General features: G+C 40.6%; 1 protein-coding gene across 2 annotated transcripts in view; it reads left to right on the plus strand.

Moving 5' to 3' along the window:
• Positions 1-22,715, plus strand: part of ppp3ca (protein phosphatase 3, catalytic subunit, alpha isozyme) — a 55,130-nt gene that overhangs the window by 31,038 nt on the left and 1,377 nt on the right. The window contains exons 4-13 of one of the 2 annotated variants that reach the window (XM_056262026.1): positions 471-582; positions 3,006-3,151; positions 3,284-3,423; positions 7,047-7,124; positions 7,317-7,411; positions 7,896-8,021; positions 8,170-8,247; positions 8,997-9,081; positions 10,837-10,934; positions 11,482-11,529. In XM_056262026.1, coding sequence (XP_056118001.1) covers positions 471-582; positions 3,006-3,151; positions 3,284-3,423; positions 7,047-7,124; positions 7,317-7,411; positions 7,896-8,021; positions 8,170-8,247; positions 8,997-9,081; positions 10,837-10,934; positions 11,482-11,529 — 1,006 coding nt within the window. The remainder of the gene's footprint in view (positions 1-470; positions 583-3,005; positions 3,152-3,283; positions 3,424-7,046; positions 7,125-7,316; positions 7,412-7,895; positions 8,022-8,169; positions 8,248-8,996; positions 9,082-10,836; positions 10,935-11,481; positions 11,530-22,715) is intronic. The other variant, XM_056262027.1, reaches the window with a different exon arrangement.

Here is a 22,715-nt window from a genome sequence, read left to right on the forward strand (position 1 = left end):
CGCTGTGCTCTGACATTCACGTTCTTTGACATGTCCAGTTTCTGCCATCTTTGACTGTAGGCCATGATTAGCTCTGCGAACACACCTCAACACCGACTGCTCAATTCAATCACTCAGCTCCCAATGTTTTTGGTGGCGAAATCTTTGTTTAACCTTGTTGTTAAAGCATAAATACATGAGATCAGCATGAGTTAGTCAGCCTGGATGTGTTTAACAGTGTGTGTGTGTGTGTGTGTTTGTATTAGCAGTAAAGGGAGAGGAGGAAAGTAAACCCATGTATGGTTTTGTCCGCGGGCAGCCAGTGAAGGTGATGAGGGCTGACAGTAGATGTGATAACATATGTAATGTAATTGGAAGTGTATCATTAACCCTACACAGACCCTGCGCTGGCCTGCATTAGCATGATATTTGTAGGTATCTGATGGATGTGGCCATATGTTTCAGCTCTTTTTCTCTGTCCTTCTCTGTAGTGTGTTCTGTACCTCTGGTCACTGAAAATCCTCTACCCAAAGACGCTATTTTTACTGAGAGGAAATCATGAATGTAGACATTTGACAGAATATTTCACCTTCAAACAAGAATGTGAGTATTCCCCTTTTGTGCTTGCAATGCTGTTTTAATGTGCTGGTTATGTCATTTGTAATGGCGAAAGAATTACTAGTGAAAAGTATCAGTAGTAAATTAATACTTTTATTTAGCAAGGATGCATTGAATTGATCAAAAGTGATAGTAAAGTTATTATTATGTTAATAATGTTACAAAAGATTTATATTTGATATAAATGCTGTTCTTTTGAACTTTCCATTCATCAAAGAATCCTGATAAAAAAATTCATGGTTTCGGGAAAAAAATATTAAGCAAGCAGCATAATTGTTTCAACATGTTTTCATAATGTGACACTTGAAGACTGGCGTAATGGCTTCTGAAAATTAAGCTTTGCCATCACAGGGATAAATTGCATTTTTAAAAATATTAAAATAGAAAACAGTTATTTTAAATTGTAATAATATTTCAGTATTACTGTGTTTCTGATCAAATAAATGTAGCCCTGGTGAGCATAAAATAGTTCTTTCTAAAACATTAAAAAATACTTAACTTTTGAATGGTAGCATATATATTTAATATAATTTATTTTTATATTATACACTGAACAAAATTATAAACGCAACACTTTTGTTTTTGCCCCCATTGTTCATGAGCTGAACTCAAAGATCTAAGACTTTTTCTATGTTCACAAAAGGCCTATTTCTCTCAAATATTGTTCACAAATCTGTCTAAATCTGTGTTAGTGAGCACTTCTCCTTTGGAGAGATAATCCATCCACCTCACAGGTGTGGCATATCAAGATGCTGATTAGACAGCATGATTATTGCACAGGTGTGCCTTAGGCTGGCCACAATAAAAGGCCACTATAAAATGTGCAGTTTTACTATATTTAATACTTTAATTATATCATTTTCTTATTTAGAATAAATAATTGTATTGTTTATATGTTTTATAGGTATGTTTACAATAAGTTGCATTTGTTAACATTAGTTAACAGTAACAAAGGTTAATATATGCTGTAAAAATAAAACATATTGCTGATTGTTAGCTCATGTTAATGCATTAACTAATATTAACAAATGAGACATTATTGTAAAGTTTTAGCTTTATCTGTATATTTGATTTGTAATTCATGTTTCAGAATAATGACAAGTTTAAAAGGGGTGAATGAATTTCCAAATCCCTGTATTTCACAGTAAATAATCAGAATAACAGATCACAGCCCTCAATTTCCTACTATGTCTATTGTTCCTGAAAGGACAAATCTTTCCATTTAAGGTGAATGAGGTTTATAATGCAGAGCAGTTGGGAGGGGTGGAGGGGGGTGGGATGTGGAGTATGAGGTAATGCTTCAGAATGGAGCCTTCCCATGAGGCAGAGCGGCAGGGCACAGAGACAGGTGAGGTGGGAGGGAGAGGTGACGGCAAACTCTTTCTGTGTCTACTCCACTGACATGTCGGCATGGTTACATATGCTTTTGAGAGGTGGCGTATTGAGACATAATGAGAATAGGACACGCGTCGACAGACTGAGAGAAAAAAAACCTTCTCTGTCTGGAGACACCGTTTATCTTGTGTGTGAGTGTTTGTGACGCACTGAGACACATGGGGCTGACCATTAAAGTTCGGTCCCAGTAGGAATCTAATGAGGCCAGAGAAAAACATGATAAGTGCTGTCATAACAAAATAGCTGTCGTTTGCAACAAATATTGGGTTGTTTTTGGCAAAAGAACTGTAAAAAAAAAAAAAACATGTCACCTCTGGTATCTTTCTTAAAATTACTTTCCTTCATTTAGCCTTAGGGGGCATATCGTGGGAAAACAAGATTTTTTTGTTCTTTTGAAATGAAAGAGCTTGATGTCAACATACTTTAATGTTAACGCATGCCTGTGATGTCAGAATCTTTACCCTATTAGAATGACCGCCCACGCTTACGTATTAATTTATGAAGCATATTTACATATGCTCATTTAGTTCAGCAACTTCTCCCTGAAAACAACAGTGCCATTATGCTGAGAATAACCAATCATAACAGAGATATACCAAGTTTATGCAGTTCCTTAACGCAACCTGCTGACAATCACATCGTTAACTACATGACACCAGCTGAATTGTGAATGCTGATGGTAGCATTTAGTTTTTACTCTTAAGAAAGAATTCTACTCATTCAGCAAGTTTATGAGGTGACAGATGTGTGCAATCACATTTCCCATCATGCTCTGTGGCAGCACAAGAATGAAAAAAAAAATACACAGATAAAGCATCAATTACACATCTAATGCATATTCTTTGGTCTTCATTTGGTTATGCTAGCACTAAAAATGTCTTTGGAAAGTGAAAAACAGAGTAATATATATTGCCTCTTGGCTGTCTGTGTTCATTCATTTTCTATGTATTTGAACATAGAAAAATTACTTCCTTTATACTCACTTGTTCTCTTTCTCCCTCTCTGTGTATCAGGTAAAATCAAGTATTCAGAGCAGGTTTACGATTCCTGTATGGATGCGTTCGACTGTCTGCCCTTGGCAGCTCTCATGAACCAACAGTTCCTGTGCGTCCACGGTGGTCTGTCCCCAGAAGTACAGACCTTAGACGACATAAAGAAGGTACTGCCAAGCCATGCGTGAACAGCAGCGCTGTGTGTGGGAGGAGAAAGATTTCATGCATGGACACAAGAAAGCAGTTAATGTGTGTGTATTACTGTATTACTGTATTAAATTTGTGTCTTTGTGGCCTAGTTGGACCGGTTCAAGGAACCCCCAGCATTCGGGCCTATGTGTGATTTGCTTTGGTCTGATCCCCTGGAGGACTTCGGCAATGAAAAGAGCCAAGAGTACTTTAGCCACAACACAGTCAGAGGCTGCTCATACTTTTACAGGTGGGTGATTTTTTTGTGTTTTTAAAGATGTGTGTTTTGATGTGCCTGAGTGTGGACATGTTGTCACACTATATGAGAAAACAACTTGCCCAAATACAAAATATGACAACAAAATGTATTATTATCAATGTTGAAAACAGTTGTGCTGCTTGATATCTTTGTGGAAACAATGATACTTGTTTTTTTTTTATCACAGGATTCTTTGATGAATAGAAAGTTCGCTAGAAGAGAATTTATTTGAAATATTTTTAACATTATACATGTATTTACTGATACTGATTAATTGAATGCATCCATAATGAATAGAAAGGTATTCATTTATTTCAAAGGAAATCCTACTGAACCCAAACGTTATATTTTTACATGAATTTTCAAAATATTTTTTAAAAATCTGTTTATATAGGTGTTATTGTGTTCACCTTTTTACACAACACCTATAGAAAAAGATATGAGGATTTTAGTTTGGAAGACAAAATTATTCTTTTTTAAGATGATTTTGAATGAGGTGTTTAAAACCAACACACAAACCACTGCTTGAGAAAACAAGCAATTGAACTTTTCACTCAAAGTCTTATAGTTACTTAGAAACAGCTTATGTGACAACTAGCCCCGGTTTCCCTTGTATGTAGGTAAATAGGCATATGTTATATATGTGTCAGCGTGTATGTAGATGCTTGTGTAACAGATTGTGCGCACATATTTGAGTGTACAGTATTCATGTGAGTGTGTGTGTATGAGGACAGCCAAGTCGGTGGGGGGTTGTCGGGTCTCTCCAGGTGTTCAGGGTTGCTCTTGTTTTCTGCCCTCTGCTCTGAATGCATAAAGCAACAGCCTCTTAATATTTCACACACTGCTGAAAATTTGATGGAACAGCAGTGAGCATGTGTATGTGAGAATGAATGTTTGTTTCTCATAGAGCGAGAGTAAAGATTGGTCTTTGTTTTTCAGCATTTTGATGTTGTGCTTTAGCATTAGCTTTAGCATTTCATCTTCTGTAGCTATACAATAGCTTTGTGTGTGTGAGAAACAAACAGAAAGTCGTCCTATCTATATACATCCATTCATCCAAATTTGGGCCAGTGATTTGTAGCCTTACATTTATTAGTGTGTCTATGTGTTATATGCATAATACCAGTGGCAGCCATGTTACAGGACACACAAGACTGAATTTATTACACATACACACAATGCTTCATACTCTACTTAGACAGATACAAACCCACACACATTTCTGTTATGCAAGGCTCACAGAAGCCATTTGTTTTAATCTGTGTTGTCAGTGTTCCTCGAGCTGCCCACCTCCCTGAATCACCATGTTGGTGTTTAATCACTACTCTTTCACTCCATTCACTTCATTTGTTTATGTGATTGCCTTCATGCTAATGCAGGCTCTATGTATATGGTTATATGGTTCCTATACAAATGAAGACATTTAGAGTATAGAAGAAGCAATTAGTAGCTAATTTTACATTTTATCCAAAAGCAAAACTGTAAATTACACAGAATTTTTTTATTTTTTTACACAGAATATTTTCTGGTTCAGTTAACATGCATATTGTTTACTTCCTGTACCTATTGAAATAGTGAGTATTTTTACTTTTACGAATTGGCTTTCATTGTAATGGTGCAGTCACTTTAGGTCAAATTAGCAGTCAAATTAAGACAAAATGTAGCTGGTCTGTTGTCAATAGTTTAGCGAAGTATGAAGCACTACTCACACAGAATAATTGACAGAATAATCTGAAAGTGGACCAGACTTTATGCTGATAGCCTAATGTCAGACTATGCAAGACTAGGGTGAAGCTATCAGATGAGAAGAAGGGGGGATGCCTTTTCAGCCTCTTGATCGTACTGTAGTCAGCAGAAAGAGTGAGATGGAAGGAGGGAGTGAGTGAAGGGCCTACACTGCGGCCAGCAACGGCAACACAGCTTTGCGATCTATCCCACAATCCCCAAGGGCTCTGCAGTGTGGTGTTGCCATGACGACCTGTTTCCTCTTCCCAAACTGGAGCGAGTGATAGCGAGAGAGAAAGAGAGATGCAGAGGAAGAAGTGATTGGTAGAAAGCAGTGGTAAAGCAGCAGTGCCCCCTCATTAGCCGATGACACGAGAGAGAAAGACAGAAAGCAGATCACACACCCTTTTACACACTCTCTGAGTTATAAGACAGAAAGCAGATCATTTTCATTGTATAGAAAAGAGCAGTGTGAACATTCTGCCTGACAGCTCCTTTTCTGTTCCACAGAAGAAAATGTTACAGGTTTAGAATATAGGTGCATAATCAGCAGAGCTCTGAGGTTATAGGATATTACTAATTTCTTGGTTGCGTTATGATTTTTTACATTTTTTGTGTGTAGCCTATAGCCATTTATGTAATCTGCGCTGGACTGCGTTGTTTACATGACAACAATGTACTAAAAACGGAAACGTTTTTCCCTGTTCACACGGATCCACGAAAACGATTAAAAAAGCGGTGTTATGCATGCCAGTCCAGTAGATGACGATGTCACTTTGTAAGGAAACACACTAGGCGCCTATAGACTGAACATGAAATGCGCATGCACATGACGTCACCGTTTTCACCAGTTCACGGTTTTGTAGTTTACACAGAGATGATAACGGTCTTGTTAAAAAGTTTTCAGTTTTTAGTTGAAAACAGTGTTGTGTAAACACCTTTTTAAATGCTTTATGCACATATTTGTCTGATTTATGCATTTCTATCTATCAACACTAACACTATCAACGCCTAAATTAATCTGCAGCAGTCAGGTGGTTCAAGTACTGTAAGAGCTCTGTAAGTTGTTTACGTTCATTATTATTGTAATGTTATTTGAGACATGAGGTAATTTAATGCCATCTTGTGACACATTGCAGACTGTTCATTGTTAGTTTGTTAGCTCATTAAACAATATTAACAGATACAGATACTTTTAAGTATCAGATTATTAACAGATACAGATAAATAGATACTTTGATCTGAATAATGTATTAGCAAATGTTGAAATGAATAGGCCTATTTACAAAGTTTAATATAAATGCTTTATACATATTTTTCTAATGTAGTTAACTAATGTTAACAAATTGCAAAGTGTTACCGAAATGTTATCATGCTTGTCTTATCAGAAACTTGCCCTGAATCTTCTTCTTTTTACCACAAATATTCTTTTGAAAAATGTACTAAACCATCTAAAATTCTTGGCATGAGAATACTGATACAGCTTCATGAGATAAAGTATCACAATACTTTGAAATATAAATGCCATTGAAACACAAATCATGTCAGGGTCTGCTGAGACTGTTAGTGCAAAAGTGTGTGAATGTTAATGTATATCCAAACATATATGAACTCTGAATTGCATATACGTAAGAACAAGGCATTTCTTTCTTAGGATATCTGTAAACATGGATATGGAGTGATAAACAGTTGAGCACCACACTGCCCCTGCTGGACACACATGGAACTGCGTTCGTTCCATTCACACATGAATGTTTTGCTTGGCTGACAGTGGAAAGCATTGAAAAAACAATACAACATTAATGAGACTCGTCCACCCACAGTTTCTGAATGTTGGCTCTTATTTTCTCTCTCATTCTCTTTTCCTTTTCTCAATCACTGTGTTGCAGTTATCCGGCTGTCTGTGACTTCCTACAGAATAATAACTTGTTATCAATCATTCGAGCACATGAAGCACAAGATGCAGGGTATGTATTTCCTGTCTTTAGCTCTTTATTTTATCTGTATTATTTGTTTACTAATATGCGCCTTTTAGGGGTATATAAGGTACAAAGGTGTCATTTTAATGGTACATCTTTCCATACAAGTACAGTTTTTGCACATTTTGTCTATGCAAGTAAATGAAAACATTTTTATCTTCCCTTTCCCTCTTCTCACAGCTACCGGATGTACAGGAAGAGTCAGACTACTGGATTCCCTTCCCTAATTACCATCTTCTCTGCACCAAACTACCTTGATGTTTACAATAACAAAGGTGAGTCCTGCTTTCCCTTACAGTGAGATATGTGTGAAAAAATGGAGCTTTGCGATGGGAACAGAGAGCGTGGGCAGAACCATCAGCTCGAGTGACTCCATCCATGTGGTCTTATCATCCGCTGATGGAACAGGGTCAACCTCTCCGCAGTACCATCTAGTGGAGGCTTTTTGTGAAAATGAATGTTCAGCCACCTACAAATTGATGTACTGTATATCAGGATGTATTTACGCCATTTTTGATTGGTATTTTTCCTCAGAAAGCTCGTTTACCTTGGTTTTTTTTGTCATATTGTGTGTACACACTATTTTAGCGAATCATTCCAGAAACACAATTTAAAAAACGATTCCACTTGAATTAGTTGATTAGGAAACAAACCCAGAGGCTCAGGAAGCCACGGTCTCTTGAGATTATTTCTCATATTATTGATTAGAGAAAACTCAAATGCTGGTGGCTCACTTTTTCTTATTACTCACTTCCTCAGCTGCCGTTCTGAAGTATGAGAACAATGTAATGAACATCCGGCAGTTTAACTGCTCCCCTCATCCTTACTGGCTGCCAAATTTCATGGACGTCTTCACCTGGTCACTGCCATTTGTGGGGGAGAAAGGTACCTCTGTCACATAAATGTATATACAACTGGATATTGACAGGCTTGACAATTCTTTTTGCTTAACAAAACATTTTTGCTAATGTCCGATTACTTTCAACTAAATGTCATTTTGATATGTTGTGATTGACTGTTGCTTGGCCTGCAGTCACGGAGATGCTGGTAAATGTGTTGAGCATCTGTTCTGATGATGAGCTGATGAATGATGGAGAAGAGATCTTTGACGGTGAGACATCTTCTTCACTTGTACGCTTCACTGTCCTATGCAGAAGATAAACATGATTTATTCCACATGAAACATGATTATGATTTCTCGACAGAGAGGGCCTTTTCTTTGGCGTCAGGTACATCCTGAATTATTACTCATGGTCACTTCAATATCTTTTCTGTTCAGTAGCACTATTGTGATATCGTGTTTGTAATAGCCCTTAAGTTTTGTGCTTGACTTAGCTAGGCGCTACTGGAACTAACTCCAACAAGTATTGCTACTTTAAAATGTAAGCATTTCAAGTTACAAGCTACTTATAATTTAAAGCAATTTAAACCACAGTCAAAACTGGTTGGAAACAAGCCAGTAAAAAATAGCTATTTTGTAGCTAATAATATTTTAGCATTATTATTTACTTTAATCAGAGCAGTATATCTCTGATTCAAAAACAGTTACACATATATAACAATTTACACCATATACAATGTGACAATGTGAGTGTTTTGTCACTCTACGCATTGGAAAACAGCTTGTTACTTTAAAAGCTACATGATTTTAAGAAAAAAACTGAGCTACACTACTAAAACATGTAGGTTAGTTAGTGGTGTCGCTTCTTTAAGTTAGTTACTCTTGAAACTGCCGCCAACACAATACATACTTTCTTGTGTGTCTACATTTATGTATATAAAAGAAGAAAAGTTTATGTAGGTTTTTAGCCTCTGGTCATACAAACTGAGACTGCTTCATGTTTTTCTTTCCGCCCACAGCCAATGCAGCAGCTGCTCGCAAAGAGGTGATTAGGAACAAGATCCGTGCCATTGGGAAGATGGCCAAGATGTTCTCGGTGCTCAGGTACAAATGGGGCTTCCCCCAGCTGAGTCATTCAGTCTGCGGTCAACTGGGTCACATGCTTATGGAACCGTTCTTGCTTGTCATATATGATATATAGAGGAAAGGCTTCTTTAAAGCAAGATATTGCTGATATTCAGTGCAACATAAAACTGGGATGTAAGAAACTATTTTAAAGGTTGTATTTTAAAGGTTCAGTATTGAATTCTTTGGACATCTGTGGTTGTAACATAAAAATGCAAGTTTGGGGAGGATAATTATGTCAGTAAGTATTTTTGAGAGACCCCTTTCCTAAAATATAAAGGCAGCTGTATATTTTGATTCATAAATACCCATTTATACTGTCTAAGAAATAACAGTAAAAGTGATTTTATAAAGATAATAATTAAATTGTGAATATATTTGAACCAAAATATGGGCACAGTACTTCTTATTTAGTATTTCTTATTTACTGTAAAAAAAATAATTTTTTTTAAATCACAATTTATATTGTGATTTCTGTCCAGCCTGAATGCAGAATAAAAGCATAATAATATAAGTTTCAGTAAATGTTAACTTTTTCTCGTCAGAAATTTTTGGCAGACCCCAGTTTAATAACTCCTGGTTTAATCTGCTTGGTTTTTGAAATGTACTGAATATAAAGTTCACTGATAAATTATTTTATATGTACACTACTTTTCAAAAGTTTGGGCTCACTGTGATTTTTTTTTTTTTTTTTTTTAAAGAACTTAAAGGTAGGGTAGGCAATTTTTTCCATAAACACTTTTTGTTATTCGGTCCGAATGCAACGATAGGATGTCCTACCTGCCTGTCAGCATAATGTATTTCCATTCCTCCAAGCACCTACTTGCACAGACATCACACGTCATCAGCGCATTTTGTAAGGCTACGCAGAGTCACCGAGTGCTGCAAACAAACAGCAGCCGTATTTACAGATCCTCCTGAACCAAAACAACAAGCTTATGCTGCCTTCACGCCATGTCGGAACCGTAATTACAAGATGGCCACCAATGACGTTCTACCCGGAGTTGTTCACGTCCTTAGACTCGAATTTGTGTTTCTGTGTCAACACTATCAATGCCAAAATGAATCTGCAGCAGTCAGGTGGTACAAGTGAGAGCACTGTTAGTTGTTTACGTTCATTTGGTAAGACATGAGACATGAGCTAATTTAACGCCGTCTCTCATGATGCTTTGCCGAATCTGCTGTGTGATTTGAAGGAGGCATGGTTTTAGAGAGCGCTCTGAAAGGAGGATGGGATGTCATGCTTTCAAAGCTAGCTTGCTATTGATAGCCTCTCTGAAATTGCCTACCCTACCTTTAATACTTTTATTCATGCATTAAATTGATCAAAATTGACAGTAAAGAACATATATAATGTTACAAAATATTTCTATTTCAAATAAATTCAAAAATATTACACAATAAAACACAACAATATTAAGCAGCACAACTGTTTTCAACATTGAAAACCAAATCAGCATATTAGAATGTTTTCTGAAGAGTCATGTTACACTATAGACTGAAAATTCAGGAATTGCATTTTAAATTATACTGAAATAGAAAACAGTTATTTTAAATTGTACATTTACAGTAATCCTGTTTTTACAGCGTTTTTGATCAAATAAATGCAGCCTTGGTGAGAATAAAAGACTTCTTTCAAAAACATTAAAAAATCTTGTTGACCCCAAACTTTTGGACAGTAGTATAAAATCAGTGTGTGATATTATTTCTAATGGTTATATCCTGTCTTTGCAGAGAAGAGAGTGAGAATGTGTTGACCCTGAAGGGCCTGACCCCTACCGGCATGCTGCCCAGCGGGGTGCTTGCTGGAGGCAAGCAGACTCTACAGAGTGGTGAGAACACGACCCAGTACTGGCCATGTTCCTCTCTTGGTTCTTGTCTTCCTCTATCTCCTACTCTCTCTCTCTCTCTCTCTCTCTCTCTCTCGCTCTCTCTCTCTGTCTCACTTCTTTTTATTTCCTCCTTTACTGTCTCTATAGTGTCTGTCCCTGTCTCTTCCACCTGTCTCTCCATCTGTCTCTCTCTGTATCCTCTGACAAACTCCAGGCTTTGGGATGCTGCTCTTTTAGTTCCCCCAAAGCATGGACACATTAGTGGGTCGGTTTACCCGTCGTTGGTAAACTGGGGTGAGAATGAGTTTCTGAGAGGCCTCTAGGGTGTCCAGAGCACAGCAAGCGTCAAAAGCAGGAGAAGCCTCCTGCAAAATGTGTGAATGGTTGAGGGTATTGTCTGAGTCTGTGGTCCATAGTCTGGTTGGCGTGCATGCGTCTCACAGGTTTGTCCCGGCGCCTGCCGCTGCTTGTGCATAACAGCTGCCTGTGCGTTTCTGCTGTTGCATGGCTTGTTCAGGTGTAACACACTCCCCATCTCTCCCTCCAGCAACCATCGAAGCCATTGAAGCCAACGAGACGGATGAAGACGGAGAAGGTAATTCCTGGACATGTATCTGGGTGTAATCCAGCATAGACTGGTAGAACATGGTAGATGGTTTCTAGCTGGTGAGACCAGGTGGTATCGGGTTTGTTTCTTGTTTCAACATGGTCTACCAGTTGAAACCACATTTCGAAACACATCTACCAGTAGATGCTGGATTTTCCAGCACACTCTGAAGTTGACTGCTCTAACTAACTAACTAACACACCATATTAGATTTAGATTAGACCAGAAAGCCATCACGAAGAGGCACCGCACATGTCTGGGAACAGTTTGGAGTCAGACTGTTTTCAAATAATCTGACAAAGCCTAATTTGCTTGCTGGTTAACAATGTGGCTGTGTCTGAAACACAAGGCAGCTGTCTTATTGCCCACTCAGTCAATGACTAAACAGACAGTACCTAAGGAAGTGATTTCATGCAGACTTCCAAACCACCATAAGCACCATTTTCACACGCACAAAAAAAAAAAAGGAGATATACATTGCCATTAAAAAGTTTGGGGTCAGTAAGATTTAAAATAAACACTTTTATTTAGCAAGGATGCATTCAATTGTTCAACAGTTATTTCAAATTATAATAATATTTTATAGTATTACTTTTTTAACTATTTAAAAAAAAAAAAAATGTCTTGGTTACTCCAACCTTTTGAATGGTATTGTATATTTACATGTACTGTATAATGTTATATTTGTAATTTTACCTGTATAATGTTTACATTTATAATTTTATTTTTATTTAAAAAAATTATGTATTGTACATTTTTCACGAATACAAATCTTTTCTTCAAATTTTAGGTTTTCTTTAAGAAAAAAAATGGCAATAAAAGCTCTTCAGCTCTTCACTCTTATCTTCAAAAAGAGTTTTTCAAGACAGCAATTTTCTTAAATTGGCATCCATGGCATAACATTACTGACCCCAGGTCGGCCATCCTTATTTTTGAGCCCTGCACTGACTACAATGTGTGTTTCTCAGTTAATATGCATCTAGACATTGACAACAAGAAAAAAAAAAAAAATAATAATGTACTTCTTTAAACTGCTCCATCAGCCAGCCTTTTCCACCAACCGTCAAATTGCATGCAGAAAGGCATAGAAGGATGCATCTACTAAATGCTGCCCTTAAAAACCAACCAGATGAAGCCATCTTAATATATTAGGATTCAAATTTGCCTTGATGCCTTCCAGCCCCCCTATATTGCATGCAAATGCAGTGGGGTTTTTTTTTGTTGGTGGGGGGGGGGGGGGGGTTGTAGGTTTTAGACACAGCCATTATGCAAGTAAGGCATCACAAGATGCTATTTGTATAGAATTTTTATTAAGAGCAACAGCAATTTAACCAGATATTTGCCGTGCCCTTTTTCAGTGGTGACATTAAGGGAACATTCCTTTTATATCTTGCATGATGGTTTGAAGTAGCATCTAAACTGTAGGCATGATTTTCTGATATGGTATGTCGGGCGCTGCATTTCCTCTTGCCCTCATGGTTCAAGTGTGGGCGTAGCATGTGATTAACCTCAATCAGGAACTCTCAGCCAACCAGAGTGTGTTCCTCTTCTGCAACCTCTCACTTTCTGAGACCACCTCACCTCAGTGATACACAAATGGATGGACACAAGGGGTTTGGATACTGCTTTCTATTTCTACAGTTAATCGGTTGACAAATAAAGACAGAGCTACTGTGAGCTACGAGGTGGTTAATCTATGGTAAATGCTTCTCTTGAAATCGGCAGCCTGTATTATTTTAAATAATTTTTTTAAATAATCATGTTTAACAGCTGAATTTGACAAGCAAATAGCCTCAAACGAGCTTGCAGGAAACGCCCTCTCACATGAAGCACTGTGAATGACATAATCAAGACGGTTTCTCTACGCTCTCAAAATACTTAAAAATGTGTGCGCGCGCACACACACACACATATATATATATATATATATATATATATAACTTGCAATAAATATTGTTTCTATGAATATAATCAACTTTACACTAATAGTTTTATATTTCTCCATAATTTTTTTATTCGACATGTTGTTTGCAATGCTTCATGGGATTGTAGTTCTTTCCCTCATTAAAGCCGTTAAGTACCTTTGGGGGTTTTTTGTCCAATTTTCAAATACTTTTTTGCTTCAAAGCAAAGTGTGCGATTTTGTGATACACCTCATAGCTGGTTGGTTTGGTTCGTGGCTTATAACACTTTAACAAATACTTTTTAAAAATCCCTATGGGAAAAATAAATGGAAAAAATATTTCCGGAACCAATGGCTCTTAAAAACTATTTGATGGGCACTGTTGCATTCTAGGAAACGCAACTGACGCATGACTATAAAAGCATTTACAAATTAGTTAATAATTTTTTTTTTTTTTTTTTATGAAATATAAGTGAATATAGATTTTTTAAATATTATATATTTAAACATTTAAAATATTTTTTAGTATGTGTGTAATAAAAATATGCTAAATATAAGTGCATTTAACTTATTTTTTATGTAAATTTTAAGTCATTTGTAAAAGTTACCCCTATTATGGTTTTTCGAATATTCCCTTTCATGCAGTGTGTATAGCTGTTTGTGAATGTAAACGTTCTGTAAAGTCGAAAGTGCACAATAAATAAAGCTATTGTCTCCCAAAAGAAAGAATGGATTCTGAACCACCTAAACGAGTCGTCTGTAATCCAAATCCCACTGCATGTGTTACGGTTCTTTGTCTCTAAATAAGACATTTGTATAATGCCGCCTATGTTGTACGTTGCCCGCGAACAACTTGTCCTGTCCTCAAACACGTCATTTTACTGACGACTACATCTCAAATCTCTGAGTGCAATGCGGGATTCGCAAAATGCTTGCTCTAGAAAGATGGGTCAGTACCCAGTTTATTTGAATCTGCATGCTCTGTTTTGTTGATTGGTCTACCACTCATCAAAACAAGTTTGTTGATGAACATTCACTTGTTAATGCTGATGGTGAGGAATTACAGTTGCAACATCTCATAATGTAAGACTCCGGAGCTGAAGTTCAGTTATGGTGATGGAAGTTTAGGTTCTGACAAGCGCTTTAGGGGCCATCCACTTGTCGAGTCTTTTGCACGCTCAAGTTCATTATATTAAATGTAGATTGGCCCACAAGCTCGCTCAAAAAGAGAACGACACCATCCTGTCGTGCTCGTTTTTTTCAGGTGTGTCAACACCGCATCGAGATTTCTTCTTTTCAGAAGAAAAGGCCGCAAGCACACCTCACTTCACTTGTCGAGTGACACTTCACTTCACTTCACTCATGTGACAAGAACCAACTGATCAGCTTTGGCCTTTCCTTAAGAACATTGAAAGCGCAGCCAAGATGGATGAACAGCGGATAATAGTTGTAGGCTTACAGGGAGGGTTTTTTATTGTTCATCTCCATAAATATATTTAGTAGTAGAGCTATTGCAAGGGATGGAAATCCATTTATCCTTTGCTTAACTTCATCGTCTTCATGGAGAAGCGGCTGATGATTGCTTAGCAATAGCAGACACCATAGGAGCACAAGCTCTTGAGGGCGCTTTTGAAGAAAGCAGTGCAGCCTGCGTTTTCCACGCACTTTTAGACGTGACATGGGAACGGCCACTGAAGTGGTAGACCAATCGCAACGTCTCAGGTTATGACTGTAACCTTTGTTCCCTGAGAACAGGGAACAAGACACTGTGTCGAATGGCGCATTGGGGAACGCCTCAGGCGTGACAGGTGTCTGATATTACTATCAAATCACGGCAATCATATTGGCCCATGAATCATTAATGTGCGACCTGGAAGTATATAAGGGCGTATATAACTTTCAAAAGGGAACTTCTGCGTCGAATGACGCATTGGGAAACGATATACCCACGCCGGCATGCTATGGTAAGTGCATGCCCATTGGCAGTGACAACTGTCAGAACCAGCAAATTCAAATGAAATGCCAGAACCACTCACCCTCAGGCAGGGGCGGACTGGGACCAAAAAGTGGCCCTGGACTTTCTGGCCCACAGCAGCCCACCACATCTCACATCATAACACATTGGCCCATTAATGTGCAGAATATTTTTTAACACCACTTACAGCATAAAAATATAACACAATACAAAAATAAATGGTATTTAAACATTTATTTTAAGTAACACAACATATATTAGCTCATATCTGTAAAACCAATGGGAAACAAACAGAAGAACATTAAGACACACAACTGTGACGAAGCGGACGCTGAGGCAGACTCCATATGCAGATGTTTATTTGAATCCATAGAAAACAGATCAGAATCGGTAGGCAGATAGCATAAACTTGAAACAGGCTGAGGTAACTCACAAAAAGGCAGTCCAATCCAAACAATGGTACAAAGGGATAATCCAAGAGGCGTAAACAGTATAAAGCTGGCAAGGGTCGTACACAAGATAAACATGACAAAGACAAGATAACGCTCGGTAGCACAGGTAGACTGGCATTACTTCGCAATGACCTACTAACCAGGCCATGCTTTAAAGTCATACAAACAGGAAGTAACCAGTGAAGCAGAGGGCGAGGAACACAGTCAGAACTCGGGAGAGGGCTCCCTCTGCTGGCGTGACGTTACAACAACATTATTAATATAAAACTATAAAGGCATTATATCAGCTAGTCAGGGGGAGCTAGAGCCATCAGAGCCTGTTGAACTGCTACATTTCACAGCATCTACCTTTAATGCTTTTTTTAACGCGTAACTTTTCAGCTCCACCTTTTCTTTTCTTTTCTTCCCCTTTTCATCCATGGACAATTGTTTGTAATGATCTGCTCAGATAAGTTCGATGTAAAGGATCAATCTATCTCTGTAAATAAGCCTGGAACACACCAAGCCGACGGTTGGCCGTCTGGCAGTTTTTGTGCGTCGGACGACTTTTCTCAGTGTGATCCGCACCGTCGGCTGAAATTGGTCCTCGTCGGCTTTTTTTGGCCGATTCAACATGTCGATGAAAGAGAGAACTCTGATTGGTTGTTCAGCTTAGTGTACGAGTCAGTGCACTGCACGATAATATTAGCAAAACAGCGAGCAAAGAAGTCAAAACAGCACAGATAAGGCTGTTCTATGTTACATCATCTTACCTGAGTGTTCCTTGGCGAATATTTCAATATTAACAAGTGTTTAGCAGGATTGATATTCAAACGGTAAGCATGCACTGCTTTGTTTACGGTGTGTATCTGCAGCGTCAGTTTCCCTTTTTGAATGACGAATATAGACTAATATATCTGCAGAAATAGACAGTGTTGTCTCATTTACACGCAGGCGCAGAACGCGCATTCTAGCTGACAGTCGACTGTAGTTCTCTCGGTGTGTAAAGTGCAGCTTTTTTTTCGCGACAACACAAGCTTTCATCTGCGCTAGTTCATCGGCGTTGGCTTGGTGCGTTTCCAGGACGTGAAAGAGGGCATGTTTCAAGATACGCAATGGAGTAGACCAAACTAATTAACAGGGATGGAGGGCAATACACTCACATGCATGCACACGAAACACTCCTTGTCGGCCGCGCCCGCGCGATCGATTCCCTCATCCTTTTGTGTAGAAAAGAAATGTAATATTATGATTTCCGTCATTTTTTTATATATATTTGTGTACCGGGCCGGCCCACATTGGCCAGCGGCCCACCGGGAAAAGTCCCGGTGCTCCAGATGGCCAGTCCGCCCCTGCCCTCAGGTCACACTGGGCTGTCAGTGACAGCATTCCCTACGGTCATAGCCCAAGCTATACCCTTCACAGGAAAACGTCCATAAACTTTGTTTAATGAAAGGCCTACCTGGGCCTGCTCAAGGGCCTAGTACCACAGCTTCAAATTAGAAGGGGCCCGTCTAGGGAATGTGGCTAGGGAACCCAAAGGAGCATACTCAGGGGAACATACTCACCTGAAATGCCACCAGGAAGGCCTGACTTGGCGTCACTTACATGGGACACTTCAGTCTGGCCAACTTCCTGTCTGTCCGAAGACAGAGCCTCTGGACACTTGCCTTAGGTAAGGCATCCAACCCGAGGAACTGCGAAGCTGACAGTGAACCACTCGGCTCGGATCTCAGAGACGGGGTATCCTGGAGAGCATGACTCAGCATAGCGCTTACAACCCTTGCTAGCAAGGGGAGTTTCTCTGCTTGATCCACAGATCTACCCAGCGCTATGTTTCGTCTGACCAGATTCAGGCCGAGTACTCATAGTGACCCTCAGTGAGGGGAGCACATGACCTGCCTGGTTGGCAGACCAGGCTGTAGGCTATGTAAAAAAAGAGGTTCTGGGAGGGAACCAGTAGCAGAAAGGGACTTTAGTCGTGCTAGGGCGCAAGCTCGCCTTCAGAAGCTGCCTGCTAAGGCCAGCTGAACTGATAACAAACGGCCACAAGCTGCCAGAACCCAGTATCGCTGGGAAACCACTTACAGGGACGCCTGGTGCCTACTACCTGATAACCAGTAGTCTGGCTTCCTAGGCCCCATATTTGGGAACTCGCCTTCAGGGAGGCCTGGTGAGGCCTACTACCTGATAACCAGTCAGGCTAGCTGTCCAGTTGCCCATATGTGGGAACTCGCCTTCAGGGAGGCCTGGAGAGACCTACTACCTAATAGCAAGCTAGAAAACTAGTTGCTATGAACCCCAATTCCGGGTGTCAGCCCCAGGGTGGCCTGCTAAGGCCAGCTGCCCAGTCCTGGGGCTCAGTCTCAGAGTGGCCTGTTAAGGCTGGCCGCCTGAAAGTTTTCTTGGGTAAGAAACTGACTGCCATGGACCAATAAGGTTGGGGACTGAGCTTCATGGTGGCCTGATAAGGCCAATTGCCTGACAGTGGTCTTACTAGCTGGCAAAAATTAAGGCCTAAACGGCCAACCATACAGTAGCAAATCTAATTTGGCTGATCATAATCGGGACTCACCTCCAGAGAGGCCCAATGAAGCCAATTGTCTGATTGGCCAGTGAATTTTAACAGCCAAGCACCCCATGTTGGGGCTCAGGGTCAGGGAGGCCTGCTAAGGCCAGTGCCTGACCGTCAACACTGCTGGCTGTATACCCCGTCACTCGAAAACTCATTTGAGGATTTGAGAGACCTACTCGGCCTGAAGCACGCCAGTGCTGTCAGCCATCTACCCATACTGCTGGGGACTCACTTTCAGGGAGCTGATAGCTGATAGCAAGTCTATTCTGCTGTGATCACAACACCTTTGGGAACCATACTACATCAACACAAATATTGGGCCCACCCACAGGAGGCCTCTTGAGGCTGGCTACCTGGTCGCAGCTATAATATATGTCCCACAACGTTGGGACTCTCTTCCGAGGAGGCCTGTTAAGACCTACTACCCGTCAGTGAGTCTACTGCCCGAACTACTAAGGCCAACCACCTGAGGCAAGCTGGCCTAAAGAGCCCTTTTTAGGGGCTGCTCGTCAGGGAAGCCTGCTGAGGCCTACTACTTGACAGTGCACCCTTCGTTGGCAGATAAGCTATTTACACAGCACCTACAGTATTCTGGTTCCTAACCACATTGCCCATGGCAGTGTACTCAGCAAAAACGCAACACCCTTTAAGCAAGGGGAGTACAACATACGCCACCCTGCCTCCATGGAGGCCCCAGATTCGGGGGCCTACCATCTATACGCATGGGCGTCAGCTCACGGCAATGCTTCAAGGGAGCACACTTCGAAAACCAAAATGAAGTGAAGGTTAGAACTTTCCGCTCAACCCGAGCCATAGGGGTGTGAGGTAGAATGATGCAGAGCTGAAAGTGGAGTACTCAGAACTACCCTGTATCAACAGGAGAGTACCAACCACCTGCCCCTGAAAATTCAACAGGGAGCGGTCCTGCCAGTGGCTCTAGAGGTGACAGGAATTTTCTGAATTTTCCAACCACCGCTTCCAATTTTCCAACTAAAGTTCAGAGGGCGAAACCGGCGAATCGAGGAGAAAGCCCTTCTCTTTCTCCCCGATGTCGGCCTGGTTCAGCCACAGGCGTCTCTCCATGGCCGCCATCGACCGGCCAATCACGGCAGCAGTTTATTTAGTGGCCCGGAGAGCTAGATCTGTGGTGCGGCGCAGCTCAGCAACCGCCTCAGGGGACAGCCCCGCTCTGATCTCAGTATGGAGATCGGGAAGAAATGGAAGGCTCACCTGAGCTGATGGTTTATGACCGGGGAGAAACCGATCGTCAAGTCTACCGCGAGCGATTTCTCCCCCAGCGCTCCGCCACGGCAGCTGCAGCCTGTGCACGGCGCGTTCCATAACATCCACCAGCTCAGCATACCAGGGGCAGGGTGGCTGAGAGGATTCAGGATCTATCCGATTATCACCACCCTCATCAGCCATCTCCTGGTCGTCCGGAAGAGCACTCGGTGCGGGACTAGGAGGAGAAAAATCATCCACCTGCAGCTCAACCTCGTCGGCCGCCGAATCGTCTGAGAGGATTACACCCCTCTCAAGGCGATCGGCAAGCTCCATCTGAGAAACCCATGATGCACGTCGCCGCTCTGCCCAGGGCCGTTTGAAGGAATTTGGGGGCCCCAAGCAAAATGGACATGGAGGATAAACGAGGATTAAATACGATAAACAGTGATTCTGGAACTCCTTAAACCGTTAAAAAACATATTACAGTATGTAACGTTAACCATATTCCGTCCGTTCGAAAAAAAAATTTGCACTAACTGTTCGTTACAAGCAGCATTTGCCGTCAGGCAGGTAGCTAACATAAACATATTTTTGCTAGCCTAATGTTACCTGCTGCAAAATTACACCATTTGTACAAGACAAGTAGAGCTATTTTTATGCAGTGTAATTTATTACTTTACCACTATCTGCAGGGCAGGACTTAGGGGGCTGGGGGCCCCTGGGCTTGAGTTTATGTTTGGGCCCTATACGCTACAAACATCATTATGGAGTAGCACAAATTACACAAAAATGTAAATATGCTTTGAGGTTCCTACAATTAATATGTGCCTATAGTCAAAGTTTAGTGGTAGGCTAATTTTAAATAGTCAATATAATACAATATAATGCAGGATGTGGTCTCTAGGTTGAGATAAGATCAAAACTCTAATAATAAAGCCAAGAGAAAACAGTATTTTTTTATTCATTGTCATAGCTATCTGACAGATTCTTAAATTTAGTCAACAAATTCAATCAGAATGCAAAGACACGGTGGCTTATTATGACCAAATAAAAGGAAGTCGGTATCAATAAAATCCATTTTTGGATTGACACAGGCTGTTTAGACATGGCATGTATGGATTTACACAGCAAATTATAATTCCATAAATTATGTTAAGAGATTAATGTTTTAAATGTAAAAATTTGAATGTAGAAATATGAAATGATTGAGAAAAATTAACTATGAAACCATGTTACCTATCAAACTAACACCGCCAGTAGGTGGCGGCAAGTCTCCATCTTAATGAGGGAGTTGGATCCTTTATTCAACCGATTCGTTCAAAAATCCTAATTCGTTTAACCTAGCAAACGACTGTATGTATGAATGGGTAGCCTAATTGAATCATTTACTTGTCTGATTCAGTCAAAAATGTAGATTTTTTGAGGAACAAAACACGTGTTAGCGGTTCAGCTGTTTGTTCTGTTTTCTTTGATTGAACTGATGTCACATTTGCGATTGTGCAGATGTTCGGAAAATCAGCGCTCTTGCTGGTGTGATAACTCACATATCATAGGCTCGTGTTTTAAATACATTAAACGGGAACTCGTTAGGCCTAAATGTTTTCTTTGTTTTTTTTATAATTTTGATGACATATTCCTATATTGTGATGGCAGTGGAGAGAGCGCTCAAAATTCTCCAGAGCACACAATTTTGTGAAAAAAATAAATAGAAATTATCATTCTCTTTAAAGCAACGAGACGTGAACATATGAGAATGTATCAAGATGTTTCTAAATGTGCGCTCTTTTGGACTAAAAGCCCAATTGAAGCTGTTTAAAGTAGCCGACCGCAATGGAGCAGATGCAGATCAACACGCGTGTTATTCTTTGTGATAAATATCAGGTTGCGCCGTTTGATTATAGCCTCGAAGCTCTCAGTCGGAGGATATTAAGGCCCGGGTATTTTATTCCGTGCTCCCCTCCGTCTTTCAAACTATAGCCTTTCTACTCCGTGAGTGCGGAAAGACGCGTTCGGCGCGTGCGCGCGCACTATAGTGTGTTGGATTTTGTTTTCAAGCGCTCAAGTCACTACTTTGGGCTGATTATAGCCCTCGCTTGCACATGGCCACTGGCCAGACAGTGGAAATACGCCAAATAATTTCGGGATATCTGGCATACAAGTTTGACTGAACAAAACAAACGAAAACGGGTAAGGGAGGGGGCCCCCTACTGGGCGGGGCCCATGGGCTGCAGCCCAGTCAAGCCCAATGGTAAGTCCGGCCTTGACTATCTGGTATTTTTCTTAACCTTCTCTTCCTTTCTCTTCTTTCTTTTCTGGCTTCCTGAAGCATAATTCCGCTTCATGATAACTCCCGAGGAGGTTTGTATTTTGCCGGCAGCAGAGATCGCGTGGTTGGCTGGCTGCTGTCAGCGACTACTGAGGGGGCCCCCTTGAGGGGGATCCCGATAACAGTCTCATTGCACTTTACTGCATTGACTATCAAAGGGGAACTCACAGTTTGTCGTTGCATTTTATTCTTAAACAGTCGTTGTCTGGGGCCCCAGTCCAGCTCGGGGCCCCAAGCAATTGCTTGGTTTGCCTGTCCTGTTCCGACGGGCCTGGCTCTGCCTCAGCATGAGCGGGACCTGAGCCACGAGGTCCAGACGCTGAACCCTCTGCTCTTCTCGAGAAGAGGGCCAGACGAGAGCGGAGCGTTTCCACAGAAAAACGTTCACAATTTGCACAGACAGCTCCCTCGAGAACTGCCTGTGTGTGCTCTTCCCCCAGACAAAAAACGCACAATTCGTGTGTGTCACCCGGCGTCAGATTTCTTGGGCACGGGTCTGCACACTTCAGAAAGCACTCAGCCTTCTTAGTGCATTTCATAATTACCTGATTTTTTTAAGCACTTACAGACAAAACAGTCCCTGAAGACGAAAAGATGAATGTCATGTTTGCAAGGTGCCCTTATATACTTCTAGGTCGCACGTTAATGATTCATGGGCTGTCGCCGGTCAATACGATTGCCGTGATTTGATAGTAATTTCAGACACCTGTCACGCCTGACACCACACTCATTCAACGCAG

The sequence above is a fragment of the Rhinichthys klamathensis genome, unplaced genomic scaffold, assembly GCF_029890125.1.
Source record: "Rhinichthys klamathensis goyatoka isolate OS25496 unplaced genomic scaffold, OSU_Roscu_1.1 h1tg000191l_1, whole genome shotgun sequence".
NCBI lineage: Eukaryota > Metazoa > Chordata > Actinopteri > Cypriniformes > Leuciscidae > Rhinichthys > Rhinichthys klamathensis.